Source organism: Dermacentor andersoni, chromosome 2 (assembly GCF_023375885.2).
Source record: "Dermacentor andersoni chromosome 2, qqDerAnde1_hic_scaffold, whole genome shotgun sequence".
NCBI classification, from domain to species: domain Eukaryota; kingdom Metazoa; phylum Arthropoda; class Arachnida; order Ixodida; family Ixodidae; genus Dermacentor; species Dermacentor andersoni.
The window spans coordinates 94,726,047-94,753,317 of record NC_092815.1 but is presented as its reverse complement, the minus strand read 5'-3'; the positions used below and the strand labels follow the sequence as shown (position 1 = coordinate 94,753,317).

Genomic DNA, 27,271 nt, shown 5'->3' with positions numbered 1-27,271 from the left:
GACTACCGCAGACTCCCTTCAAGTCAAACTTAAAGAGATCTTGGAAATATATCCAGAATACTGCATTAAAGTGGCATACTGGACTTATGGAATACAAAATTAAATGTTTCCAGACTGTTTCGCCTGTCAGAGTTAGTCTTAACAAAGTTAATTTTATTTTAAAGGAAGCCAGCAGCATAGCCACAAATCTTCTTTGGGGGGAGGGGGCACCCACTTGATCGGGAATGGGGAGGGGTTGGTATGCCGCATATTAGCAGCACAGCAATTTTTGGGGGGAGGAGGGAGGCAGGGAGAGTCACATGCCTAGTGTGCCACCCCTTGGCTAGGCCGCTGAAGGGAGCCTATACTCTATTTCACACTAAGCAGTCAGTGCTGTAGAATATAAAGCAACACCTTGCGCTGTGCAGATTCACAGCCAAAACATAGCACATCACAACATGGAAAGCAAAAGTTATGCAATCATCCTGTGGCTTGACGTAATGCCAACTCTATGCATATAAGCTGCAATATGTGACAAAGCTATAACACAGCACACATTACAGATCTAGATCATTTCACAACGATCTGCACCAAGTAATTCATCTTTATTACTGCACTACACAAGTTCCGCAGAGTGCTGCCTGTATTTGCAAAAGATAATGTAAACACTGTGCAGTTAGCTCACATTGCCTCTAAAGAGGATAGCTTTAATGTAGGGAAGAGATTATTACATAAAGGGCACTGCAGGTCTCAGCCAATTCACCACAAAACATTCGGAACAATACATTTTTATAAATGTATGCCCTCTTAGATACGGACCATTTCTCAGCATTGGTGAAGTTCTCCGAGCGAAACCCTTCGTCAACGTTTTCTCCACTGTGGTGTTCAAGTGCGTGTAGACCGTCTTACCAGACCTGCCAGACAGGCTGGTTAGCCTGCTCTCGCGTGTCGCTCAGGGAGCTTTTGTCCCCCTCGCCCCCGTGTGATGCTTCCCGAAATTGCACATGGAGGTCGACAAGTTTCGAGGTAGTTGACCTTAGTCCTGAGAAGAGTTGCTTTGCAGCACTGAAAGTTTTCATGGATTACCGGGCGAGGAGGCAACGTGGGACATATGCGGCCATCGAAGTGGAGAGCCCAGTGAGTGTCGCCATTGGCTGAACATGACAACACCTGTACGGGCTCAACGATTGGCTGCAAGTTACATGACCCCAACAGACTGAAGAGGTTATGAGCCAGTGAACCATTGGAAAGGGAGAGATGTTCAGAGATGTTCAGAGCCATGCTTCTTGCGACGGGCCGCAGTGTATGATTTGCTGTCAGCCAATGATGATTGTTTACTGTTATTTCACTTGTTCCTAAGTCCTGTACATAATGGAAATAAACTTTCCATTCTCAAACCCCACCTCAACATCCGCCAACTCCCGCACTCAACGGTAAGATCTAATAGCCCACTACCCATCACACCATTTCAAGCAGGTGTGCGTCGACCTGGATGATGAGTGACTCTAATTGCCATCCACCAACAATGTGCAACAATATCTATTAAAGAAACAGCCCATAACACCTATTGTTGCACACTTTCTTCAATGTTAGCCGATCAGTAATGGGCAGTGCATGATTTCAAAGCAATTTGCACCAAGCTTGGCATAGTCAACACCACTTTGAGCCAGAAGAAGAGTGCATAGCAGATATATCTATGTAAATTTTACTTTCCACATGTAGTGGTGAAGAATAAAGTGTTACCTTTGCAGACGATAAGTACTCGTCAAAGAGGCATGGCACACAGGTGTTCCCAGAAAGGAGAGCCTTGCTGGAGCAAGCTGAACATGAACTAGGGCCCGGTCCTGCACGAAGCAGCCAAACAAACTGATGTGACAGTGATAGAAAAAAACATCACATCACAAGAAGACGGTAAGGGTGATGCTATATGCGTTCTATAATGTCTAATGTCCTTTAGTAAACTTTGGCACAATACAGTCGACTTCCATTAATTTGACCCTGACAGGACCGACGAAACTGATCAAATTATCTGGCGGGTCGAATAAGCAAGATTCAGAAAAAACACTAAAACAAACCGCGAACTTATTGGGCAGTACTTGTCCTGTTCTCAGATGCCCCCAAATCAAACGAGCGGTCACTTTCAATGTGTCTAAAGTAGAAAACTAACGTAGAAATTACATTAAAGCTGCTAAATAAAGTAGAAATCTAATGCACACCCGATTTTTAGCAATAAAAATCGGCAATGGTCTAATATGTGTTGCAAATTGGCTACCGGTTTCATAGCCGGCTTCGCCGCAATACATATGTGTTATTCGGTAAAGCATACAATTACCGCAAAGGCGGTTTTTGTTTTGTGTCTGCATTGCGCAGGCAATTTTCGGCCCAATTTTCTCGAAAAAAAAAAAGGGGGGGGGGGGGGGGCGTACGTTAGAATCGCGTAAACACAGGAATCAGACACTGTGAGCTACGGTTATCGCTTGTAAATCTTCCTAGGGCAGGCCGAAAATATGCGCTTTCGACGAGAGATTGACGTGTGCTTGTCATCTAAGCTCCGCCTAGAGAGATGCTGCCACTAAAGGGTAGCTATAGAATTCACTTTATGGGTCAGGCACGTGCGTGCTGATTGCTCAAGTACTAATTATCTAGTTAAGGCTAATTTTAGGATGGAAATAACAAAAGCTTTGGCCCACATAAATGCATGGGCGCTCGCCGGGACCTTCAGTTGGGATTGAATTAAATGAAATATCAAATTAACGAGAGCCGAATGAATGGAAGTCTATCGTAGTGGTATGATTTGGCACTATGAAGCTGCTAATGGATAACATTGCTGCACAGGTTCAGTTGCAATATTTTAAAAAGAACAGTGACTGATGTGCACCTTACCAAGTGGCATGTGACTATTTTCTAAAGATTTCATAACTTATGCATTACAGCAACCCTGTGGGACAACACAGGTCACGGACAACACTACATGTACGCCAGTTACCATGTAATGGATATTGTTGCATTTGGTTAAAATGCTTCTTGCAATGAGAAGATACTTGCTGCAACAGAAAATGCCTTATTTGTTCAAGAGTTGTGCCTGGAGTGGCCGAGTGTTCGTTACATAAGGATGAACGAGAAGTATTAGTCATATCATAAGAAGCCAACATAAGGATGACTATCTCTTATCCTGCAGAGATTGTTAAACTGAACGAAATGAAATGGGTGTCACTTCACAACATCAAAAACCAAATAAGAAAATACTCGCTGTAACAGTAAAAACCTCTTTATTCAAGAGTGGTGCCAGGAATGACTGAGTATTCTTCGCATAAGGATTACTATCTCTGATTTCATAAAGCTGAAAAAAACTGAGAAAATGAAATGAGTGTCGTTTTATAATTTTAAAACCGAACAAACCAACAAGAAAACCAATGTTATTTGTGGCCATGCTGACCGCACCTGTGCAATGGGAGCAGGTGTAGTGGCACTTGATGCACTCAGACACAGCCATGGCTGTCTGGCGGAGATAGGTGCCGCTAGGACAGGGTAAGCTCCGGCAGGTGGTGTGGTGAAGGGCATAACCAGGTTTGCAAGAAAGACACGATGCTGCCGATGCATTAAAGCATGTGTTGCACCCAGCATGGCAGCGTAAGCAGGTCTTGGTTGCCAAGTCCTGAAAGAAACTGATGACACACGGTGGCGATAAGAAAAACTAAGGTTCATTTGACATGTGCACAACATAGTTACTGGCCTTGAAGCTTCAGCTGAAGCACAGTTGTTAAGTTTTATCACCTCTGGTATGATAAAAGTAAGTAAAAAGTGGAGTGAATCAAAGTAAAAAACAATGAAATACACAAAATCAATGAAGTGTTGATGGAATTCAGCATATGGTTATGTCCTTGAGGGCAGCATCCAAAATTTCATATGCTAAGTTTATGCTTCAGAATAAAAAATGCCAAAGGAAATAGACAAGCTTTAATGTACTGTATGTATATAATGATATACTTTTCATTAGATTTCATTAGGCCCTAGGCACAAGTGTACTAGAAGAAAAAAACATTTTTAGTGACTGCAACAGTGATTGCTGGTTTGTGGCCATGTGCTGGCAGTTTTTATTCTGTTGTTTTTGACATTGATGTATTATGCCAGACAGTCTCACAAATGGAAAGTGTTTGCTGAACACACTACATGTGAAACGAAATTTCATTCTAGTACCTTGATTCTATTTCTGGTTTGAGGCACTAATTGCACATTTATAATTGTAGTCAAACTCAATGTCAAATTCTAAATCTACCAGCCCCACTGTGTTGTTTCCTGCTGCGAATAAAGCTGAAAATGCAAGGAATGTGAAAGAGAGAAATTGTCATCCACCCGATTGTAGCACAAAGCTAATAAGAAAACACACGAGTTTCTCAGAAAGTATGTTTCTCAGATTGGTCCCGATTTTCCATGCAAGGAATTTACTTAAATGCCAACTGCAACAAAATTCCACTTTGGCTAAATGGGTAATAAATGAGTAGTACATACTGCTGAAACAATGGCAGAGCTGCAGGGCTGGTAATTGTCTAATTTTCTTATTAACAGCCTTTAAATAGCACCTAAGCAAGTGACACAGGGGTGTGTTCATATGAAATTTTACGTGTTTTCAGTGAAATTTTTATGCCAGGTGAGAAATTGTCTCTGTAGGAAGGAATGAACCTTTGTTTTGCAAAACTTAACATGTATTTCTTGAAAAAAATTCTTATTTCACTTATTTCACTATAGGTGGAAAAGAGCGCTGTAATGACTTGTACATTTTACACATTCGAAGGCCTATCACTAAGATTAACGCATTGTATTTCACCAAATTTTGTCCAGTAAATCTACACTACTAGTACTATTGGCCCACGGGAAATTATTAAAAAAATGTGTTGTTTTTCTTTTTAGGAGCATCTCCCCGCAATATGCTCTTTTCCACCTATAGTGAATCAATAATTTTTTTCAAGAAATCTGTGCTAAGTTTTGCAAAACAAACATCGATTCCTTTCTACAGAGACATTTTCCCACCTCGTATAAAATTTCACCGAAATCTAAAAATAGTCGGAACCACCCTTAGTCTGTCCTTATCTGAACACATCCACATGCATCTGGAGGATGGTGAATATCATGTAATATTTCTCAGCCTATCAGAGGCAGCGCCTAATCTCAAAGGTCATGCCAAGGAAGTGTATAGTCAAGCATCACTTCCAACAAACGGTAATGGCGGTTTTCTTTTTTTTTTTCAGTTTCAGTATCCAAAATGTCCACTTTTGCAAGCTTTTTCTGACACCATATGTATGCGAAACAAAATCTTGCATGGAAACTGCTCGATACCTACGCGTCTGAAAATATGCTTTTTACACGACCCAAAATTTCGTTTCAGTCAGCCTTTAGAGATAAGTTTTTGTTGACAGAATTGACTGAACTCTGAAGATGATGCTTGTGAAAATGGCTTGATAAATGAGAGTGATGAAAGGTGGCCACTTCTTGTGCCATCACTCAATTGGGCGGCATTAATGACAGCGACGATGAAACATGCTCTCACCCCGGCGGGCACTCGTGAATGCACTGCCCTTTGTGCAGAATAAGATCGAAAAGGCAGGCCGTGCAATCAGCGTGACCCTGTCCCTTGCAACGGCTGCAGGTGCCATAGCAAGGCACGCATGTCTTGGTGGTGTCTACAAAGAATCCCAACAGGCACTCGCTCATGCAGCGTCCATGATACCAGAACCTGGCAGAAACAGAGGTGACAGAGAAAATGCTGTAAACTAGCATTTTATTTATTCTTCAGGCACATACACATAGACGTGGCATCAATGCTCGAGAGGACAAATCGTTAGAGATGTGGGCTGTGCTAACACAACAGCAATACCTACTTTCTTCAATTCAGCACATTGCTTTTCCCCCGACTGACAGTCTGACCAATCTACTAACCAAATAGAGTCACTGGTCTAAAAGCCGAAAAAAGCACCTGGGCTATAAGGCATGCTGTAGTACGGCACCTAAATCTATGTATATGGGTATATGCTGCCAAACTGAAATGCAGATGTCGCACTTGGGGATTGAGCCTACGTCCGTGTGCTTTGTAGCAGAATGTCACAGCTAAAAAGTCACCATAGCCAGTCTTTCTTGCTTATCAGATTTCATGTGGAATGAAGTCTGATACAGATTAAAAATCACTTCAGAGAGATTAAAAATCACTTGCACTCACTGTTCACATTTTCATAGAGAAACTCATAAAATGCTAGTTTTTATGAGGGAGCTTGAAATGCTGGAACTAGGAAGGACAACGGTGCATACTCTGTTGCCATACTTACTTGCCAGGTGGGCAGCTTAAGCACTCATTTTCAGTTCTACCATAGCAAGTTTTGCAATTATCGTGGCACTTGTAGCAATTTCCATGGGGGCTGTAGTAGCCTGCAAGCAAAAGCAATATGTAAAACAATGTAGCCAGCTCGCTCGCGCACGCACGCACACACACAAACAAACAAACAAACACACACAAGCACACACCCTTTAGTACTGCTTGCAAACACCACCACAATACTAATGAGTTGCTGATACCTGCTCGAGGCAAAACTGTATAAGAAGGTTTGTGAAGGACGGATTTGACATTTGCCTGACTGAAGCACGATGTTATAAAGGAAATCAATATGAGTTCCACTGAAGGAAACCATCACAGATGAAGGAAAATACATATGTGCCAAAAAGAATATTTACCGGTAGGAAAGATTCCAACAAACATTCCCATTCTTAAATAGTTCATCGAGACTAAGCATTGTGTGAAATTTCATTATAGCATCCCGACAAAGGACCCATCTCGCAACCATATAGACGACTATGTATTTTGTAGCAATATCAGGGTTCATCTGTTTCGTGTTGTCCTTTTTGTCTACCATGCACCTAAGCTTATCACTGCCCACTTTTGAAATCATGTATCCATACCACTTGCATAGCTTTCTGTCAGTTTAGGAGTTCATCTTTCCTGGTAGTACTACAGTAAAAGCTCGTTAATTCGAATTCCACAGGGATGCTACAAAAATTCTACTTATACAAAATTCGAACTAATGAAAGTCAGAAAAAAAAATCACTCAGTTAAGGCGCATATATAGTCAGACGTGGCGTGAGCACGCGCGCACACACGCTACATCACGTTGGCGTGAACAACTACGTCTATACATTGCAGCACTGGCGTAGCCAACGTAGCTGGACGTAGCCAATGCGGTCCAACGTGCCCGACATCTAAATGGCTCTTGCTCCATCCGCGTGTTCGTCGTGCCGACAAGCACTGAGAAAAAAGAATGTCGCAGTTTCGCCCGAAAAGCAAAGCATTGATTATGGTAGCCTATTAGCAGATACCTATACGAAGTAAGGATAGTAGTTTTATTAGCCGTATAAACTTGTAAACATTCGCTTAGTAACTAAATTAACAAGTACAGTGTCACGCGTGCACAGGTAAACATCAACACATCTCGCTCGATGACTGCGGAAACTCGCTGAAAAATGCTGGAGTGAGGAATCGCGGCAGTAGCAGCGAGTGAATTGACCTTCGTACAGCTCTCGCTTCAACGCAAACGAAGCATCGGAAGCACGTCGCATATGAAGCTACCGGCACCACGTGCACTCTACAAACATCGCAGATCACTTTGAAGATGAGGCCCACGCCTGTGCCCACGCGGGCGCATGCTTTGGCCACGTCGCAGATCGCTTTCAAGATACAGCGCCCGCATGGCTGCACCGTAGGCAGCAGCCGCCGGAGAAGAATGTCCCTCCCTTTCCTTTCTCCGCCTCACTCCCGTGCCTCGCACGTGACGGGAGAGGGCGTGCACTTGCCTCACCTTCCTCGCTCACGCACGCATGATTGAGCCGCGTTCGCTGGCTACCCCTCGCACACTTTCGCTCCCACATACATCATATGGTGCATGGCGACGATTTTATCACCCTTGAGCTTTATACAGAACCTCATGGGAGAGAAGTGACCTCTAACAGAGGCGTTGGCTATGCCTGGCCAGGCAGAAATGCGTCTCTCTCCAGTCAGGCCTAAACAAAGGGCTGTAGATGGAAAAAGCAAAGCTGCGCGGCCCGCGCGGCAACTCTCCCCATCCACGATGGTGCGGAGTTCGAATTATCGGTGGCGGTGCAGTTTTCAGTGTGAATTAGCAGGATGTGTTACATATTGGTTTCAATGCATTGCTGGATGGACCGCGGTGGCTACATTGAATTATCTGAAATTTTGAATTAACGAGTTGCAAATTAACGAGCTTTTACTGTATATGTTTCACAGCCATAACAATGCTCTGCATAATGTTTCACTGCCCACTTTTGAAATCATGTATCCATACCACATGCATAGCTTTCTGTAATTTTTAGGAGTTCATCTTTCCTGGTAGTACTATGTGTTTCACAGCCATAACAATGCACAGATGTGACCTGTGCTTGCACTGATGCCATGCTGCACTGGCAACTGTGGTGAGCAAAGGAAACAGCTGCGCTGCCATGTGCAGAACAAATGAAGCACAACTTTCTGAAGTTCTCTCGTATTTTTCTGCTAAATGCACAATAAATCATGTGTTTACGTTGTTCAAGGCAGCGAGCCTTGAATGAAATGTGAATGTGTGGAATGAAAGATAAATTTCAGAAGTGTTCAAATACGATATGACTCAAGAAAAAAAAAGCCAAATATCTAATTGAATGCCGAATACCAGTAAATTTAAAAGCCTAATGCTTACAAATTTTGTGCAAGAAAAACCAGGTACACTACATGTTTGGGAGTCTGCTGGCACTGTGCAACAACAATTTTACTAGTTATCAGCAACCTTGGTGCTGAGGAATTGAGACGTACAGTACAGACTGCTCTTATTAAAGGGAAAACCAAATTAGTATGCCAGTACTGATTACAGCTCAGCTCATATATGAAGGGCTGGACATTTTCTTTACTATATGGAATATTTGCTGAATACAATCAAGTGCTTTATGCAGCCTCTGAAGCTGAAGAAATAGTGAAGTTATACTGTCCTGAACATGCTCAGTTTAATGGTAGACCATACTGTGCTTCACGGCAATCTTCTGTTGCTTAGAACGTGTTGCTTTCCAGCTTTCCCATCTTAATCCCAGGTGGTTTTTTTGGGTTACCATCAGCTCATTTAAGTCAATTTGCGCAACAGACAAAAGTGCGGACTGCGCATTATGTGTCTGGTCTTGCCGCCGACAGCTAAGGGCACGCACCTTTTCACTGTTTGGTTAGGTGTCGTTCATTACATTTTTGAAGGCTGTGAAATTGGGAGGGCCCTGGCAAGTTCCCTTAATGGGCCCCCCTCTTTTCGCATCTAACCTGCAGCCCATGCAAAATGCGTCTACAGCCAGACAGTCAGCACACAAGTCACATTACATTTTTGTACCCATCATGTAAACACGATGGCAGTGTTGTGATTGTTTGCTCGAAGATACCAGAAGAGACCAAAGCACATCTACGAACAGCATCCTGAACGAGCGGTCGCCACACAGTGTGCCACTAAAATGGAGGCTGTGAACAATGTTGGTGCCACGCCCTACACTCTCTTTTAATGGAGAGGTGATTTGCCGACTTTCCAAGCATTGTGCAGCAGCTGAATATACATATGCATTAATTAAGCACTAAACCAAAGCTTAAGCCGCCAGCATATGATGAAGCAGCACCATTATGCTTAACGGCCTAGGCAGTGTGCCCTGTTAGATACGGACCATTAACTATCATTGGTCAAGGTTTCTGAACGCAACCACTCGCCGTCGCATTCCAATTATGGTGCACAGGTGTGCGCCGACCATGCTATCACACCCGCAAGACAGGTTGGCTATCCCACCCTCGTGTGCCACCTGTGGAGCTTTTGTCTCCCCCCTGCGTGGCGCTTCCCGATAGTGCAACTGGAAGCTGGCACGGTTCGAGGTAGTTGACCCTAGTCCGGGAAATTCTGCTTGCAGCATTGAAATGTCGTTCAAGACGACCCGTCCCCTCCAGCTGAGCGCCTTCTAGGTGAGGAGGCAATGCCGGACGGAGGCAGCCATTGGAGAATAGAGCTCGTGGAGTGTCGCCATTGGCCAACCATGACACAACTTGCACGGGCCCTACAATAGGACGAACATGACACCTGTGCGGGCTCAACATTGCATGAACATGACTGCACGGGCTTGACGACTGGCTGAAAATGATGTGACCCTGACGGACTGAAGGGGGTTATAAGCCAGAGAACCATCGGGAAGAGAGAGACAATCTTGCCGCGTGCCGCAACGCACAATTTGCTGCCGGCCATCAATGACTTTTTACTGTTATTGTGCTTTGTTCTATTCCTGTACATGATATAAATATACCCTCATTTCTCGAAGTCCTCCTCAACGTCAGCCAACTTCTGCACTCAATGGCAAGATCAAATAGCACATAATGAAAATTAGCCACTGGCCAATGCGACAATGGGCTGCAAGCCGCTGCAGAAAGTGATTATTGCGAGTGCGTGAAGCGAGTTTGTCTGTGTTGACAAAGAGCTGTGAAATGCGTGCATGAACACATGTCTCCGATGTGATTTGCATTCCCTTCCAGTGGCTAATCAGTCCAATCTACACACATGCTTTCATCCTTTCCATATGCGCTGCTTTTGTCGTCATATGCTCCTTCTGCTTCGTATCTTGAAATTGTTACACTTGGTTCTGTCAACCTGGACGAACGTTGTACTACCTACAGATGGAGACCATGTGCCATGGATTGACTGCGTGCGTCAAGGCACTGACCTCGGCTGGGCCTTTTTTTGAATATAGGGAATATATATATAAGAAAAGATACTATAGTATATATTCATTTCGTGAATTGCATTATTTGAACGTTCAGTATTCAATTCGTGTTCGTACATTTAAGTATTTGCCCACCCCTAAAGATAATTGTACGTCTGGTATTAATGCTCAAATCTGCAATGTAACTGGTGTGCAATTAAGTAATGTGTACCAGGCCTGACATTTCATGTTGGAAAACTTATTATGCCATTTACTCACAAAAGTATAAAACAGTCGTCATTACAATTAGAATAAACTGTTCACAATTAATTTTAAAATGAGTGTGCTCACATTCAATTGTAGCATGAGAGTGTCTTAGTCTGAAAAAAAAAATTATGCATTGATATAGTGCAGACATTTCGAGAGGTTGTTGTATACTGTGCTTTAAGGGACTTGCGGCCTAGTAGATTAGCATGCTGTCAGAACAACAGCTACAGTAACTCTTGCCTCTACAATGCATGGCAGTGCTATGAATGCCCTAACAAATGCTCACCATCACCACAGTCAGTGAAAGCCAATTTGCAAGTTGTGTTGTCACTCTTGTAACTTGATACACAAGTCTTGCAGCTTGTCAGAGATGAGCACTCCACACAAGGAGCCTTGCAGCTGCAATGGTAAGACAGAGACAGAGAAAAAAAAAAAGGAGTTGAAAGTAATGATGATGATGGCACATGGTTTTTATCAGCACAACGGCTAGGGATGGCCAAAGAGTGCCAAGAAAAACTATGAAACAGGTTCATTACAGCGCAACACAAGATGAGGACGAAGACGAGGTAGTATAAAACGACGACATGGCGCCGTGTCGTTGTTTTACACCTTCTTTTGTCCTCGTCTTCGTGTTGCACTGTTACGAACCTTACTATGAATCCCAACCAACTGGCCCAACTTGCCATCTTGATGCGGTATGAAGCAGTCTATGACGTGATAAATGGCAAATCATAATTGTACCATGGTTGCATAATGGCATAAAACATATACACTAAAATAATGACACTAACGCGTGACGTCGGCTATGACCATGAAACGAGTTGAAAGTAAAGCAGCCAAGTCAATCACATGGCTTGCGACAAAATTCAACATGTAGTAAATGTCTACAGCTCGCCTCTGAAAAATGACGCTGTCAAAGCATATCAAGCAACAATACTGATAGCACTTGAGTTGCTCTTCTCATGTAGGACAAGATTTATGGATAGGAATGAACACTCCAGTCCAGGCCACATAAAAATCTGACCATGAAATAGGAGTCATGAATATTGAAACGTAAGCAAACATTTAAGATTTTTTTTAGTTAACCCCACAAAACCTAAATTACATTCCACAACAAGAAAAGTTTGAACTTGTTCACCTCGATTCTAGCTGTGGAGTGTATATTCATTGCACACTTTGCCTATCTCGTACAGACAATGTGGCCTAAGTGTTTATTATTTTGTGAAGCAATAAACTTTCAGTTGTCAGTCAGCGCTCGTGTCGTCCAATTTTTGTCCTTTGTCTGTGTAGCGCTGCACATATACATAAAAATGTTAACCTACTAACTTGCCCAGCTTGCCATATTGATTCAGTATATTCGTATTTAAAGAAAGAGAGAGAGAGAAAGTTAGTCAGATAAATACCTAATTACTGTATTATTAATTAACTTGTAATTGCATTGCTGAACTAGCAATAACGGAAAACTTGCTCCAGCTTATAAATACAGTTACTGTGAGCTTTGTGGTATATCTCCCGCACTTAGGTAAGCATTTTGAGGTGTCAAACTCAGTGCAGCAAAAATAATATGCAGTGTTTTGTGAAGCTTTACTCTCCAATGTCAACAATCCTTCCCCTCCCTTTCTCCCCAAAAAGCAGAGAAAGCAGTAAAAAAATTTTACAAGTCACTCAGCAGAAGCAACTAAGCCACTATCTGCTTTTAGTTATCACATAAAACCTTCAGATCACTAAAATGCAACATTCTCTCAAGCTTCCAACACGAACTCAAGGCTACGGGAAAAATTCTTGCAAAACTCATCTACGCCGATTGTCTAAGTTGAAGTGAGAGTCATTCACACAGCAAATTTAATTTATTAAACTTCCATTACAGCCAATTGAGCAGAGCATGATGATGAATCTGTTTGGCTTCGTCGCTTTTGTGGCCAAATGCACTGTGCATCTCTGGATACCTTCCAACCCTCCAAGCGCGAGCCATGCATGCGCATCGATATCGTGATAGCACAAAGGTGGCAGCGCTCATTCGCTCTACTGTCTCATGTATGGAGCACCCCTTCTTCACTGTTGGCGTGGTGCCGAGGATAGGAACTTGCTAACCACATTGCAGGCCTGGGTTCAATTTCTCGCAGGGGCTAGATTTTCTTTATTATTTTTGTGCAGAAATCATGTCGAGGCCACACAGATAGACTAAAGTGGGGTAGGGCAGCCAAAAAACTGCCGTCTTGGATTTAAAAAAGCTGATCAAAAGTCGCACCTCTGATGCTTTGATATCAAACACTGCTTCCGATGAAATATCTTCAAAAGGGCTACAAACCTGCGACAAAAGCCATCTGGGCCACCGTAGAATTTGGGAGGGCAGTGCGTGAAGCATTGGTTTTTGTGAGACCAGAGTCCTTCAGGGCATGTGACACAATCCTGAGGAAAAGGGCCATGGCATGTGCTGCACGTGTCATGGCAACGACGACATCTGAAACCAATAACCACAAAAGTCAGCTGTAACATCCTTGCTCGGACAGTGCTTATATCAAGTTGCCGAGTTAAACATTGTGCTTGGTTAGCAGTTTCATCGAACATGCTGCCAACGTTCCTATAGAAAAAAATTGTTTGCAGGTTCTAGAAAAGTCTCTTAAAAGGATCCGATACAAAGTGACAAGCAGCCCTGCATGCACAAAGATGAAGGATGGCAATGCTTTATCTTGGTCTAGTCTAGCAGCATAAAAATTAGGCCAGAGCTTAGCACTGCTAACACTCTAACCATCTGATAGCATACTTAGATTGTGATGATTGTGACGTTGTGACAGCTGTGTGTGCGTGCGTCACAGGTGACCTTGCACACTCATTCTTCAAAGTGACATTTCTATACCTTGTATCTGTTATAAACTTGCGATTTCTTTACACTGTGACGCACATTGCACACCTAGACTTTATCTGTTAATACCTCCAAAGTGCGTGAAGTTCACCTATAATACAATAAAGAAATTCGTGACTAATGGTGGGATTGAACCTCTGCCAATCTAGTAATGTAGTACAGCAGTCCAATGCTCTAACCATTAAGACAGCGCAGCTTCATTATAGTAATATTCACGAAACCAGAAAATTTGGCCTCCATAACCACTTATTTTATTTGGAATGAGCTTGCGAAATTGCCATCCAGAAAGTTTCAAGGATTCAGGAAAGAGGATCATGCTACCACAATGAACCATGCTGTTTGCACACTATATTTCTTTCATTTCGTTCCTGTCATACTCACTGCTCACGTTCTCTCTTCTCCCCTAATTGATAGTGTGTGCACCCCATTCTGGGTAATGCCCCTAATGAAACATTTCAAATTCTGTAAAGCAATTTTCAACACTAACATTTAGCTATGCCTGTGCAAATTCTCAGCTCAAAATGTTTATTCCCCTTTTCACGGGGACCATTCTAAAATTAATTTACACAAAGTGTTTCAGTCTTCACCACAGCACTTTGTAAATTTCTTATTTGGCCCAAAACTGCTACACACACTTGTAACACATATGTAGCATCCTTGTGAAGTTTAGTCCTGGCCTAAATTTTTCCATAGGTATGTGTGGTTCTGTGGTCTCTGCAGTGCACTCCAATTAGTGCAAATTTGATAAACCTTGTGGCACTCCCTATGGCCCCACATCTTTGCAACTTTATTACAGTACGCTTTCATTAATTAGACTCTGGCTAACTCAATTTTTTGGTTAAATCGATCCAGAGGTCCTGGCTAGAACCCATAGATTTCTATGGGCCTAAACTTTCGTTATTTCATTCTGGAAATTGGCCCTCACTGGATAATTTGAGCTTGACTGGTCAGAACAAATGTGCTTGACCCAAAATCTAACCTCAACTGTGATTGCAACAGCTGCACCATTGTCTTGGAGGTACTAAAAGACAGCAAATATGTCGAAGACACATTATGTCTTGCTGGAAATGCCTATTGTCGGCCTGCCATAGTAGGATTTTCAGGCGAAAATAGGAGCTCACTAAATGCTTACCATATTTACCCATCTCTAATGTACATATTCCTTTATTTAAAAAAAAAAGTGGCTTAAAATTGTCGACCCAGTGCAATTAGCCTGTGTTGACAGCCTACCCTCATAGTCAACGTCATTGCTGTTATTACCACAGGATGGCAAGAAAAGTTTTCAAGCAGGAAGCTGACAACGATGCACCACTTTCTCTCATGAAAAAAGATAATTCAAAGATGCTACATTATTTTACATGCTAAGCTAGCAGCAACAAAGTCGTTTCAGGTGTTTGTGACATTTATGAGAACTGCACACTTTGCAGGGTAACTGGTGAAGTGGCTAGTCAAGGCGTAAGGCCAGAACAGGAGACAAGCTAAATTTTCTTTTCTTTTTTAGAAAATCAGGCACATGTTAGATTTCTATCTTCTTTCAGTGCTCTAATGTCACTTCTACATTAATTTTTTACTTTTAATGTATAAGATCTGGGTGCATGTTAGCTTTGGAGGGGCTTTAGAATCGGGCAAATACTGTTAAATGAAGAAGCAGTGTGTTCGGGCACCCATCCTGCCCCTTTTTTAATTCCACTCGCCAGATAATTGAATCATTTTGGTCACTCTAGTCAAGGTCAAATTAACAAAAATTGATTGTAGTATATTCTTCAAAGCACCTGTACATCACTCCTTCAAAGTTTCTTTCCTACCCAATTTATGTGCTCTTTCAGAATTTTTTTTTTGTCCCAAATTATGCTACTTGATTTTGATAAGTTCTTGGAACTCCCAGAATTAACTCAGATCTCTAGCATTCTGCCTGCATATTAAATATAAAAGTAATAAAACCCTTCACATCCCTACAAAGTTTTGTCACAATTTGATCTTTAACTCTCACAATCAATGTGGACACTTGGCAGTCACCAAAACATGATGAACAAATGAATATGCTCTGCTCATTTCCCGATTCATAATTGTTGTCTGCAGTAAAATTCTTTAATCTTTGCTTGATTCTACAGCAGCTTAAGCTTGATGAAAAGTGCATCCCACTCAGTCATATCACCTAAGTTACAGCAGTATTTCGAACTGCCTAACACCAAATTACAAGGTACTATTTAAGACGACTTCTGTCCATACTGATGCTTTCCAATTGGCTACAAAAACAGCTGCTTCAAAGGCAAAATTTGATTTCCATATCTGACGCCCAATCCAAATTCAATCCAAATTCGATCGTTTGCATAGTAAAAAACAGAAGCTGACAAAGGTAATATGGCTGATTTTTATAAATGGCATATTCATTACATCTATTCATTACATCTGTTGCTATAAATGTACTGCATGGTATTACCATGTGCCTGTCACACTTTCTGGCTACACACCCTTACTTGCAAGATGAGAGGCACAACATGACATCCAACATGACATATATGCATTAGATAATAATTCATCAACAATCACTTGTCATTTATGAGACGTTCGATCACAAACTAAAGCAAACGCTAACATGGTTCATCAAGCAAAAGCCTATAGAAGGAAGGGATCAGTGAAGCAACAATTGTAAAGTACTGCCAATAAAAAGGAAGGACTTAATACTTTCTGCAGTCACCAAGATTAATTCTACTCCTCATACCTTACATATTTATCCTTCTGATTTCTATCATTAAGCTATAAAAAATTTTGCTCTTTGCAATAAATGACGTCTGCTCACATCCTCTCTTTTGGGGACGAGTATGTGCCGTTTGGACAAGAGCCAACACACATGTTGCCCAAACTGAAGTAATTTTTCTGGCACTCCATGCAGTTTGATGATGAGTTCACACATTTTGAACAGCTCAAGTCACACTCCACACACTGTCGTAAGTTCGAATCTGAAAAAAAAAGAAGACAAAAGCAAAATGTTCAAGACAAGTTTACCTCTCTAACTGTGTTCAAGACAGGTTTACCTTTCTATGAGTGGTTCAAATAAAGCACTAGGCACCAAGATGAGGAACACGCCAAACATAGGACATGCATGCCCACCCAGAATAGGCATTGATTAAAACAACGAAAAAGGCACACAATGTTCAGATACACTTAAAGAGGACACTTCCTCAACTGACTGAGAAACAGATAGAACATTGACACAAAGTTTGCATGGCCTTTTTAATCTTTAATGTCTCCTGTTGTACCATGCAACTCAACAGAGGCAGGCTAATTAAAATTAAGCGGAGTGCACCCACACCTTGAGGCAGCACGGCTGTGCGACGAGTTGAACATTCTTTAATGAGACAGTGCCCAAGCCCAAATACCAGGATAACATACATGGTTTAAATAAACAAATCTCATGTGTACAGGGCTTGTTTGCACAAATCATTTTACCCAAACATAAGAAGCTTCACACAGGTGACAGCAAGCTGCTACGTTGAAAGTTGTCAAGTGCAAAGGCAAATGCACACTACATGAAGCATATCTAGCATTTCATTGTCTGATAAGCATTTAGGGTCGAGTAAGAGTATTGGGCTACTTAGTCAAACGACAGCTTACTGTGCAGCAACTTACCATTACTTGTGTAACGCTGACCACAGGGTAAATTTTGCCCCTGGGTAAGTGTCTTCATGCAAACAGTATTACGTGGAAGATGTCTGAGCCCTAACTTTAAGTTCCTAGCTCGCTGTTTGGTGTGATAAAGTTCCTGATGAAATGATGTGTTTGAAGTGAGGCTGCCACAAAGAAAGGTGAAAGTGGCCTATCCTACAATAGAACTGCAAGAGAACTGAGAACCACTAAACCTGACTAGTGATGTGGGCTGTGCTTCATGCCCAGTGACATTACAAAAAGTTAGATTTGCGTTCAAACTTTGTGGGCCAAGTTCATAATAGCAAGCATACAAGCAGTTGCCATAATTCACTGTGAGCTTTGCTTCACTACCAGAGGTGGGCAAATGCCCTCATTTTTGCTTTCTTCCGTCACCCTCACACTGCAAGTACCGTCCTCACCTCACAATCACGTTGGAAAATTTGACCGCCCTCCCTCACTCTCGTCCTCACGTAAAAAAAAAAAAAAAAAGAAACTATCCGCCCTCATTCACCCTCATAGTGAAAAGGCTGCCATCCTTCTCTTACCTTCCATTTTCTACAATTTAAAATAAACCATTTGCTCGATCCGAACAACACTGACTGTCTACTGACATTCCTATTGTCAAAGGGTGCCAAACTGTTTTGCTTTTAGGTGCTTCACTATAGGTCAGCAAAATAAACGGAGCTCACTCACCAAAATTCTACTCAGCAGGGATCGCTCAGGCTCATCAGAACTATATATACAGGGCGTCCCAGTTAACTTGGACCAAGATTTTAAAAATACCCTAGAGCTCTAGAGAAATCGTACAGACTGCATAGTAGCCGCAGTTGTATGTACTTACAGCCAGCATTGTTTTCATCGCGAAGTATTACTTAATCAATTACTTTTAATTAGTGAACTTGTTAATTATTGCTTGAATCGCAAAAATATTAATTACAAAGCTGTAGGGCACCTTAAATACCCTTCGAATCAAGCATTTATTTTGTGCTGAAGTGGTCCTGGTTGTTTTTTCCTATAAAAAACAAAAGCCCACGAAATACGAAATAGATGCGCACTCACACGCCGCTACTCAAGCGCCTACAAGCAACCATTGAAAGATATACGGCTGCATTCTCTTATCGCCGCATCGTACAAGGCTCCACAATGCTTATCAATGCGTCAGCAGCGTCTTCTCTTGATGCCGCAACCATCACATAGCGTGAAGCCCTGTATCGAGCTGCTGCCGCTAGTAAAGCCATGTATCTGAGGCTATTCGCTTGGGAGCGCTTGAGTAGCAGCGCGCGAGCGCCTGCCTATTTCGTATTTTGGACGTTTCACGCGCTTTTGTTTTTTCTTGCAAAAACCAACGTGGCAAAGCTGAGCACTAATCAAATGCTTGATTCGGAGGTTATTTGAGGTGCCCAACAACTTTGTAATTGATATGTTTGCGATTCAAGCAATAATTAAAATATTGACTAATTAAAAGTAATTCATTAATACTTCGTAATGAAAAAAATACTGGCTGTAAGTACAGACGACTATGGCTACTATGCAGTCGGCACGATTTCTCTAGAGCTCTTGGGTATGTTAAAAATATTGGTCCAAGTTAGCTGGGATACCCTGTATATACTCAGCCAGGCTTGCTTGGATTGAAGCTCATCAGATCTATACTCAGCTGGGCTCACTTAGACTGGGACTCACTAAAATACTACTCAGCCGGGCTCACTCAGACTCACCAGAATTTACTCAGGCAGGATGACTCGGACTCACTTAATCAGACCCAGAAAGGCCCACAGATCTCACAAACTCAGACTATCTCTTCAATTGAACATATCAAGGACAAGAATACCTTCATACCAGGCTAATGTCAAAAATGCTAAAACAAATGCTAAAAATTTAGAAAAGAATATGCAGGAAAGTTGCTAATATACAAGAAATTTCCTTATTTGTTGTTCATCATGATGTCTTGTGAGAACAAAATACAGTAAGTACGACGCTCGACCTTGGCCATGCTGGATTTATTTCACCTAAACATAAAATGTGCAAAAGGAATCTTTAAAGAATATGCAAATCCTTATTTGTTTGTGCATGTGTGCAGTGTGCACACGCTTTTGTTTCTGTACCGCATGTGCATTTTTTCCTGTTTGGGATAGGTAACATCCTTTTTTCCTAGCACTGTACTAAACAAACCCTTGCATCGTAAAGAAAAGCTTTCCTTCTGGAAATGTGCACAAAGAAGCTTGACTATATGTAATGTCGCTTATCCATAATTTAGTATAGAACTGCAGGAGGTCCAACTCACTGTAATGCTTTCAGAGGTGCTGAACATTACGCTAGGCACTGGGAATTTCTTAAGTCCTGCTTGATCCACAAGATCAACCCCAGCTTCTTCTATGATACTACATCTGTACCATAAGTGAAGATGAACAATTCCAGCAGTGACACTGCTGACAACCACATTTGCAGCCAAACATGCTGAATGCAAGCACCAAACATGGAGGATGTAATAGATGCAAGACTTGCTGAGTCACATGATCATCTTGAAGCATATTCACGTGACATGAAAAAAGGCTCATGGGAAATAGGCCTTCACCACATGATGAGAATGCAATAAATTTTATTAAGAGTGCGCAAGCAGTGATTTTTGAGACTGGATAGAATACGAATTGAACAGTGCCTGAAGCAAATTGAATCGAATCAAATATAGAATAGTTTTCGAATAACTTTCGAATAATGACCAGCTGTTATCACAATTAATATAAAATGATGTGCACATCCCACTATTCTCAAGTTACCAAGTTTCGGTCATTACATAGTACATTATGAAGATAGATATAATAAACTTTATTGTCCAACGGATGAGGTGATCTACCCACCCCCCGACACGCTGGTCATGGGGCGAGTGCCGCCGCCTCAGATGCAGGCTGGGAGGTCTTGGGTCCCAGCAGCCTCTTCAGCCAGTTGGACGATCCGGAGCTGGAGCTCAGAGTCCGAGCTGCGCAGCAGGGTCTCCCAGGTGTCTCCACTACCTATTTTGTGCGTTCCCCCGGGAGAGTACGGACATTCCCATATTATGTAGTCGAGGGTCCCTCTCGCCCCACAAAGATTACATCTGTTGCTCCTGGCTTCGGGGAACATGTGGTTCGCCATAACCGGGTGCGGATACGTATAAGTTTGTAGTCGTCTCCACGCGACTGCTTGTCTGTTTTAATTTTGGGTCTGGCGGGGATACCAGTCCATGAGCCAATCTATAATGCTGCGTGATCTCCCCATATTTTAGCATGCACTCTCCGCTCCCTCGGTCATCGAGGGGCCCCGTAGCGGCTCGGCGGTAGAGATCTCGAGCCAGCTCATGGGCCGCCTCGTTGCCGGAGTCCAAATTATTTGAATTTTTCTAACTTTCTCTGGGCTAGGATTCTGGCCGCTAAAAGTGAGATCCTTCCCTTGCTAAAATTTTGTATGGCAGTTTTGCTGTCACTGATCACAAATTTCGTGCCCGTTACATTATGTTACATTATGAAGCATTGTTTATTGAAAGCACAGATGGAGCAGGAGCAAGCAAGTAGTTCCTTCGCATGCCCAGGGCTCTTCAGAGAGTGCAACTGATCGGTGTACAGCTTGTAAAGTATGGCTACCCAAGTGCCATAGCCTGCTCCATTATGCCAGTTCTGGTGTTTTATGTCTATACTATGCTCATGGCAGTGAAATTCTAATGTACTTTTGCCCAAATATTATATATATGTTTAGTTGGACGCAGTTGATGTTCCAAAATATTAGAAAGGTATTCGACAAATATTCACATTTATGAATAGTGGCTATTCGATTCATAATTTGAAAGTTGAATATTCGCACACCCACAATTTTTACCCTTTGAGCATGTGGAATGGAGAATGTGCGATGAGGGTGCCACTAAAGCCCACCATGTACGAAACAGTGAAGGCTCATTGAAGTAGTCTCCTGAAGACTCATTGAACAGATTGGCTCTGGAGAGAATGTTGTGGGGCCGCATCATAGGAGACTGGCTTGCAGAGGCTAGCTGCTTGGCATCATGCTCCCTGCTATTTGCATCTTCCATCCATCAAGACACCAAGTGTGCGCACGAAAGCTACATCGGTGATGTTCAATTAAACTACGATTCACGAGAGCAATGCTGAAAATCGGCCGCACCTCGTTCTTCTCAAAGGTTGCACACTGAGCATTTGGAACGAGCGGTTGCTCTACAAAGGCAACAGTAGTACCACTCATCATAGGCAATGCCACAAGCATAGTTTAGCAGCACGACCGGCAAATGAGCAGTGCCATGATGTCAAGTCCCGCTGAATCGCAGTCACCACTGCTTCCACATGAAGGCTCGAGCACCCAAGCAAAACAGGGAATCGTAACTGCGCTGACGAAACCTATTAAGCAGGACAAACTCTGACAGCATCAAACCTGCTCGCTTCTTGATCCTTCCTATTTCCTTTCCAAGCCTGCTTAATGCCAAGCAGAGGAAATATTGGAGGGAGGTTAGGAAGGGCAGCGTCGGTAGTCAAGACGCAGTGGCGCTGACTTTTGCTCGACCTATGCTCAGAGAAGTGGAGATTCGCATTCAGGAAGGGGAGGAGGAAACCGCAGTTGTGGCGCAGAGCCGTGTATTTCCGTGCTTTACCTTTTTTTATGCATTCGTGTGATGTATCCAGTATCATTGCCGTCCTTGCCCCGAAGTTATCTACGTTTTTCTTTGTGTTTAGGCCGGCAAAATAGACATAACTCGATCAGACTCACTCACAAACCATATTTTTTGCTCAGGGCTCACTTGTACTCAAGACGCCCCATAATTCAACTCAGCCAGGCTCACTCGTACTCAGACTTGCCAAAATGCAACTCAGCTGCATGGTTGTTGCATTCATGCGCAAGTGCCGCATAACAATATGAAGAGGTTTTGTTCTTGTATTTGTGGCAGTAAATCATCTGACGGCAATGTTTAAGTTGTATAAATGCGAAATGCCACTTCAGATGCAAACATGTTATCAAAGCTGAATTTTCCTGAGCATATGCCAGCTGTGGTGACTCAGAAACTAATGCTGCTTTTGTCAAGCATGCGATCACATCTTCCATTTATGCCACAGCGGTTGCACATTGGCAGTGGGCAAGGTAAAAAAGAAACTTTAGTAGTAATTACTACACTTCACAGGTAGTCAAATAAGCCTACATTAACGCACTGCAAACTGAAGCAAATACTTTTCAAGCAGTGTGTATGTTTTTTAACAGCATGAAGCCGACCATTATTTTTTACAATGTTTGTCTATGGATGGCAAACTATATGGAACATGAATGTATGTACTGAGTGCAGGCATGTTTCAAATAAATTGCTAATGGTGTTTTCATGCCCAATGTTTCAGGGTGGTTACAGGGATTTGAAAACAGAGGATCTGTCATAATTCATGAATATATACTAAGCAACTACGTGTTAATCTGTTCAACCATTCTGTTGTGCTTATTCTCGAGAATCTGTGCAACAGCTCAACATTGTGGAGGTTGAGCTAAAACACCGAAGCTGAATGTTTACTGTAAATAAAGTTGCTCGACTGTCATTGCCGCGAATGAGCTTAAGAATAAAACAAACCAGTTTTGCTTGTACTGCAGATGAGCTCTAGCTATATTACTGACATGTTTTTTCTTCATTTTGATATTTCCTTTAGTTCATATGTAAGTGCCCGAAAATCCTCAAACTCAAATTTTTAGAGCAAGAAAAGGTAAATTCGAGGATGTTTACTTTCGATAAAGGAGTGCGATGACTGGTGGTGATCAGTGAAAAAAAAAAATGTCAGAGTGACGCCAAAAAGTCGCCATTACTCTTTCCTCTCTCATTGCCGCTCTCAGTGGCTACAGCTCTCAATAGGTTCAGCTACAGCTATCAACAGGCATTTATGACTTTCATCAGTTAAATGTGGATTTCGACATACATCTGCACTAGAGAGACTTCCTGCCAATGCACTTCAAAACTTTAGACTTTAAACCAACTACACATGCGATCTGGGTGACTTTCTGTACTTCAACAATATGAATGGCCTTTTCCTCATTTAACCTTCAAATTGTCACTGAACCCTCCCTCACCTTCATCAACCTTCCTGAAGGCGATCCTCATCTCACCACATGAGGGTGAGGGCAGATGAGAGTGAGGAAGGCCCTCGTGAGGGTGCCCATGTCTGTTCACTACCAGCAGTCAATTGTAACTGAGCTGAAGTTCATGTACATGCAATGGAATGGTGACAGCGTATCACAAGTGATGTGCCTGCTTATAAGCGACCAGTCGACAATAATCCTGAATGCTTAGCTCCTACCAGGCTCACCCGTGCATCTACTTAGTGGAACAGAGATGGTTTGCAAGGAACAGAAAGTTTGCAGTAACACTGGCGCAACCAGGCAAAAACTTGCATTCACATGCATGACATTCACATTCAGCTGCATAGGAGGCAAATGCAAAAAGCACGACCTTTATGCATTACTGCACAGAAGTGCAATGTGAGTAAAAAAGCCCCCTCCCTCCTCCCCTCATTTGCCATCCCTTGTCACAAAAAAATTCTGCAATAAGGAAAGAAAAAAAAAAAAATATTTGCTCATTGTTTCTTTTGTCAGGCTGTGCAACTACAGTTGGACATTTTCACAATCTCTTCAAGTCTGAGAAATTGCCCAGCCACTGCACTTGTTCCAGTTAATTGAATACCAAAAGTTTTGAACTTTCAATGTTCAAAACTTTTGACTTGAAGTGTAATACATCAAGATGCAATTTTCAGCAACACCTGACAACTCCGATTTTCCGCTAATGTTTTAATGGAAGACTGACAGACAATTAAAGCCAATGCACACTACATGAAGCATATCAAGCATGTTATTGTTCAATAAAGCACGTTTATTTTCATTAATCTTCATGGAAGCAATGTGACTATCTTTGCATATTGAGCGGAAATTGAGGGTACAGGGTTTTCCTTGTAGGTCGGAAAGCAGTACTTATTACTGGCTGCGCTGTCTGTTTTTCATAGAATAAACAGTTGACAGTTGCACTAGCCATCTCTCGGTCTGTATTTTGTTCAAAAAGTGGCACATATCTGACAATGTCAAATTTTTCTCTAACTAGCCTTCTCCAGAGCCTTGTTAAGCCATGTCAAGACTGTTGATTTCTCACCTGCATATGTTCCATCAGGGCACTCATGCCAGCAGGAACCCTCTGGTGTCAGGTGCTTTCCTGGGGGGCAGGAGAGGCAGTTGCTCTCAGATGGGCCATAGCATGACGTGCAGCTGTCGTGACAGTTCTCGCATGTGAAGCTTTCCCGGCTCACAAACTTTCCCATGGGGCATGTCTCCACACAATCACCCTGTTTGAGATGGCATGAAAGCAACAATGAAAATGTCATGTGATCACATCAGTGAATAATAAGATTTGTTTCCCCTCTTTATATCCAACCTCCTCCTCCTCTTACATATTTCCACAAAATGCTTAGCACAAATAAATTAGAAAATCATGATGCTTGGAGATGATGTGTAGTACAACAGGTGCTTTGCAAGTTCAACAATGCCATTTTTTTACACACAATGCCCAAATATAAATTGGTATTGGTAAATGAATGTTGTCAAAGAGGCAGCAGTACTGTAAATTGTGGTTTAAGATTGAATTAAATGTCTAAATTTTTCTCACTGTATAAAGTGGGCTTGAAACTTTCACTTTGTCGTTCTCATTGCCATGTGGCAAAAGCATGTGAAACTTCTTTATATATTTTTGAATTCACAGACCAAAAACTTAGTTCTCATTTCATGGAAAAAAATCTTATGACTGCATACTGCAAAATGGGAATGACAATCAACTTCCCGGATGTGGACAAAGTGTGTCGACTATTCTGGCATCATCACCTTTGTTACATTCAATTAAAACGCCACTTGTCAAAGGTGAAACTCAGCGGGGTACCTGTTCTCCGGCATCACATGGGTTGCGTGCCAGGCGGCTGCTGCTTGCCTGGGCTGCCCCTGTGTCTCGAATGATGTATGAGCTGTGTGGCCGTGGACGCAACTTGATGGGGTCTGTGTCAGTGCCATAGAAGATGAGGTACCAGTGCTTGAGCTTGCCTGGGAACAGCGAGCGGCGTGGTCCATCACTGGTGATTATGAGACGCCATGTGCCAGGTGCTGGTTCGCCCCAGAAGTGTACAGACATGAAGGGCCAGTTGTTGAAGGTGTCCTCCTGTGTGAAAATGAGCAACCGGGATGGAGAGGCACAAAACAGGCCTGTTGGCTAGCGATTCAATATGAGAGCAAAAATGCTTGCCTTAGAGGATAGAAAAAAAAAAAGAAAGAGAAGGAGGCAGAAGAAAAGTCAGAACATTACTCTTTTGATCCGAAGCTCAAAAAAGTTGAATGCATAAGACACATGCCTGATAAGCCTCTTCGGGACACCTTGAAGGAATGCAAGTGTACCAAATTTTAAAAAGCACCAACGCAAAATTTTTGTATCTTGCTTTAACAGGTTGCTGAGACCACAGTAACAACAGCGTGAGGCCTCAACTGCTCCAGGATGACACAATTACATCATGCTTTAACACAACCAGTCCAAAATGCACCATTTCCAGCGTTGCTTCCTGGGCTGTGAACTACATTACTGATTGCACCTTGTGCTCACAAATGTCACAGACCATTGACATGCCAGTAAAATCAGAATAGTGATCACGGACCACACTGCTGCTGAAAGTCAAATGCATTGAGCACTCTATCATGCCTTCCAGCTACTCCTTCCCATTTGTCCACTGTACACTTTCTTGCATTCTGTAGCACAATATAAGCCTGAATAAGATAACATGATGTTGAATCTGCAGGAATTCTGAGTATTGCCTTCAACATTTCTCCCATTCTAGTGTTTTTTCTCATGCAGTGGCAAATGAGATGAGCAAAACAGCAGACCTTGTGTGAAATTCTATATGCAGGCCACACTGAACCCCCCAATCAGTGCATCGTAGAAGGTAAGCGTTAAGCGGGAATAGGGCAAGAACAGCCAGCCCAGACAAAAGCTGCCAACTCTTTACTGCCCTTGGTACACAACTCTCACCTTCAACAATGCTTCAACTGCAGTCTTAATAAAGCTAATGTAAATCTATTAAAATGTGCGTGGAAAGCTTACATACAAACTTTTTAGCCCTACCACATACACATAAGGATCATCATTTTATTTTTGAACTGAACTACTAATTTGGTAAATTGTCACTACTAAGTGCCATAAGAACACTGAAAGTAATCGTAAGTAGGCTTGCAAGTACAGTGAACTCCTGTTAAGACAAGCTCAGTTAAGCCGAATTCTCGCATATAACGAACATGGGAATGTTTGTTTGCTTTTTCATAGACTCAATACAAAAAAAAAAAAAAACAATCTGTTTAAGATTAACTGCCTCAGATCTGCTCTTCGGTTAAGCCGAACATTCGGAGTGACCGCCACCACTACCAATCCTGGGCTAGGGTGCCTCGATGCACCTCGCCCGGAAGTAGGCGTTCTACTGGAGGCCTGTGACATACATCACCCGTGGACAGAGGCAAAAAAAAGAGGAGAAAACAAAGAGACAGTGACATTTCACTTCGTGAATGCGGCTGACGTGCAAGCGTATGGGTGCCGTAGCACGTATGAAGCTATCGGCCCTCTCTGAGCCTAGACTGTCGGCATCGCAGATCGTATTCAAGACAGGGCTTGCGCAGCTGCGCCATACACAGCAGCCGCTGGCTTTCATTTGCTTACTAGCTAAATTAACAAGCATGGTGTCAGAGCACACAGGCAAACATGAA

At 42.5% G+C, this 27,271-nt stretch overlaps 1 protein-coding gene across 1 annotated transcript in view; it reads right to left on the bottom strand.

The window, feature by feature from the left end:
- LOC126541601 (furin-like) overlaps positions 1-27,271 on the bottom strand; it is a 73,242-nt gene that overhangs the window by 12,658 nt on the left and 33,313 nt on the right. The window contains exons 13-21 of the mRNA XM_050188432.3: positions 25,416-25,688; positions 24,639-24,828; positions 16,647-16,806; positions 13,292-13,444; positions 11,270-11,382; positions 6,297-6,396; positions 5,525-5,710; positions 3,421-3,644; positions 1,723-1,823 (exon numbers count right to left, since the gene is read on the bottom strand). Of these exons, the coding sequence (XP_050044389.1) occupies positions 1,723-1,823; positions 3,421-3,644; positions 5,525-5,710; positions 6,297-6,396; positions 11,270-11,382; positions 13,292-13,444; positions 16,647-16,806; positions 24,639-24,828; positions 25,416-25,688 (1,500 nt within the window). The remainder of the gene's footprint in view (positions 1-1,722; positions 1,824-3,420; positions 3,645-5,524; positions 5,711-6,296; positions 6,397-11,269; positions 11,383-13,291; positions 13,445-16,646; positions 16,807-24,638; positions 24,829-25,415; positions 25,689-27,271) is intronic.